This window comes from Gallinula chloropus (genome assembly GCF_964237585.1).
Source record: "Gallinula chloropus genome assembly, chromosome: 25".
Lineage (NCBI taxonomy): Eukaryota > Metazoa > Chordata > Aves > Gruiformes > Rallidae > Gallinula > Gallinula chloropus.
The window spans coordinates 2,911,135-2,913,418 of NC_140110.1; the positions used below are offsets into that span (position 1 = coordinate 2,911,135).

The following is a 2,284-nucleotide window of genomic DNA, read 5'->3' on the forward strand; positions in this document are numbered from 1 at the left end:
ACAGGTATCCGTCAGGTACGTCCCTGACATCTCCTGTTGTGCTGCAACTTTCCCGAAGCAACCGCCTGGTTTCTGTCTCCAAGCACAAACTGCACCCAGAGTTCAAGGATTTCATACTGAGTCTTCTCCTTGGCAGCCCAACCCCAGTGAGTAGAAACCCCTGAGTGTCTCTCTGTCTGTCCCTGTCCTTACAGCCTTGGCTGCAGCATTTCTTGCTGTTCCTCCTCACGTCCTTGCTGCTTTTGTCCCACCATACCTGGGACTCTGGGCACATCCATTGGTGGTGCTGGCACTGAGCTTCCCCTCACTTCAGGACTCCCATTTGTAGCTTCAAAGCTCTGCTCTGGGGTTAAATTGGAGTGACAGTGCTGAAAAGCTCATTCCTATCCACAGGGGATTTAGTCTGAGATCACTCCAGCCTTCTATTTCCTTACTGCTGACTGTCAGGACTGAGTTCTCGAGAGCCAAAGCTGACCCTCCTTTCAGCAGTGGCACGCTCAAGTCAGCACAAAGCAGAGCTCCCAAAAGGGACTTGACAAAACTTGTCCTTAATGCAGAGTCAATCTGAGGGTATTCTATTAGAATTGAAGAGGTTTTCAAGAAGGAAGAGTTCCCTCAACTAGCTGCCTTTTCCTCCTTGGACAGGTCTCCACACTTGATGGAAGCAGCAGATGTCCAACAGCAGCTCCATCAGCCAGTTCCTCCTCCTGCCCTTTGCAGACACACGGGAGCTGCAGCTCCTGCACTTCTGCCTCTTCCTGGGCATCTACCTGGCTGCTCTCCTGGGCAATGGCCTCATCATCAGCACCATAGCCTGTGACCACCACCTCCACACCCCCATGTACTTCTTCCTCCTCAACCTCTCTGTTCTTGACAGTGGCTTCATCTCCACCACTGTTCCCAAATCCATGGCCAATTCCTTGTGGGACACCAGGGCCATTTCCTACACAGGATGTGTGGCTCAACTCTTCTTCTTTGTATTGTTTATCTCTACAGAGTACTGTCTTCTCACTGTCATGGCCTATGACCGCTACGTTGCCATCTGCCACCCCCTGCACTACGAGACCCTCCTGGGCAGCAGAGCTTGTGTCCACATGGCAGCAGCTGCCTGGGGCAGTGGGTTTCTCTATTCTGTGCTGCACACAGCCAATACATTTTCACTGCCCCTCTGCCATGGCAATGCCCTTGACCAGTTCTTCTGTGAAATCCCCCAGATCCTCAAGCTCTCCTGCTCAGATGCCTACCTCGGGGAAATTGGAGTCATTGTGTTTGGTATCTGTTTAGGTATTGGGTGTTTTGTGTTCATTGTGGTGTCCTATGTGCAGATCTTCAGGGCTGTGCTGAGGATCCCCTTAGGACAGGGACAGCACAAAGCCTTTTCCACCTGCCTCCCTCACCTGGCTGTGGTCTCCCTGTTTGTCAGTTCTGGTATGTTTGCCCACCTGAAGCCCCCCTCCATCTCCTCCCTTGTTCTGGACCTGGTGTTGGCATTTCTTTACTCAGTGTTTCCACCAGCAGTGAACCCCCTCATCTACAGCATGAGGAACCAGGAGCTCAAGGATGCCATGTGGAAACTGATGACTGGTTGTTTCTAAGAAACAATAAACTGCTCATCTTCCGCATACTGCTGCCCATGGAACTCATTATGACCAGCCTTTATTCTGTAGTGGTTTTAGTTGTTGGGGTTTTTTCCTTCTATTTTGACTGTCATGTAATTGCATGTTTCATGTTCATCCCATTTCAAACGTAGCACCTTCTGGTCTTGTGTGACCCAGATGATGAGTAATGACGAGCTGTGCTCTCCTTGCATCATATCTGCCTCCAAAGGGCTACAGTTTTTTCTTTCTTTTATTTCCCCATAAATTTTTAAATAATTTACCTCACATTTCCATCAGCTGAATCACTTGTCTCGAATGGCTTTCCCACTATGACAGAATGGGAATTTCCAGGATTGGGACCCATGGCAGCAGAAGAAATGTTCACCTGTCCCTGTACCTGCATTACCTCCAGGGTGTTTCTTTCATCTCCCCCATAATTCAGGTGTTTCCACCTGTCCTGATGATACAGCCATGACTAAGAACATCTTTTCCACAGATGGGCTGGACATGTGCACTTTACTTTGATCACAGGTTTCCACCTCCACTTGCTCTTTGGTTACTCAAATGCTACTCATCTCTCTGGTTTCTGCTTTGAGCTCCAGAGAGTTGGAAAATGAGACCAATATCCATCCCAGAATGCTGCTGTCACTCCTTCCATCAACTGAGCCATGACAGGAAATACCCGT

At 49.3% G+C, this 2,284-nt stretch overlaps 1 protein-coding gene across 1 annotated transcript; it reads left to right on the plus strand.

The window, feature by feature from the left end:
- Positions 1-671: 671 nt before the first annotated feature.
- LOC311200801 (olfactory receptor 14C36-like) lies at positions 672-1,595 on the plus strand (the record flags this gene model as incomplete). The annotated part of the gene is made up of 1 exon (XM_084275107.1): positions 672-1,595. One exon carries the CDS (start codon positions 672-674, stop codon positions 1,593-1,595), a length of 924 nt encoding a protein of 307 aa, XP_084131233.1.
- Between the last annotated feature and the right edge of the window lie 689 nt (positions 1,596-2,284).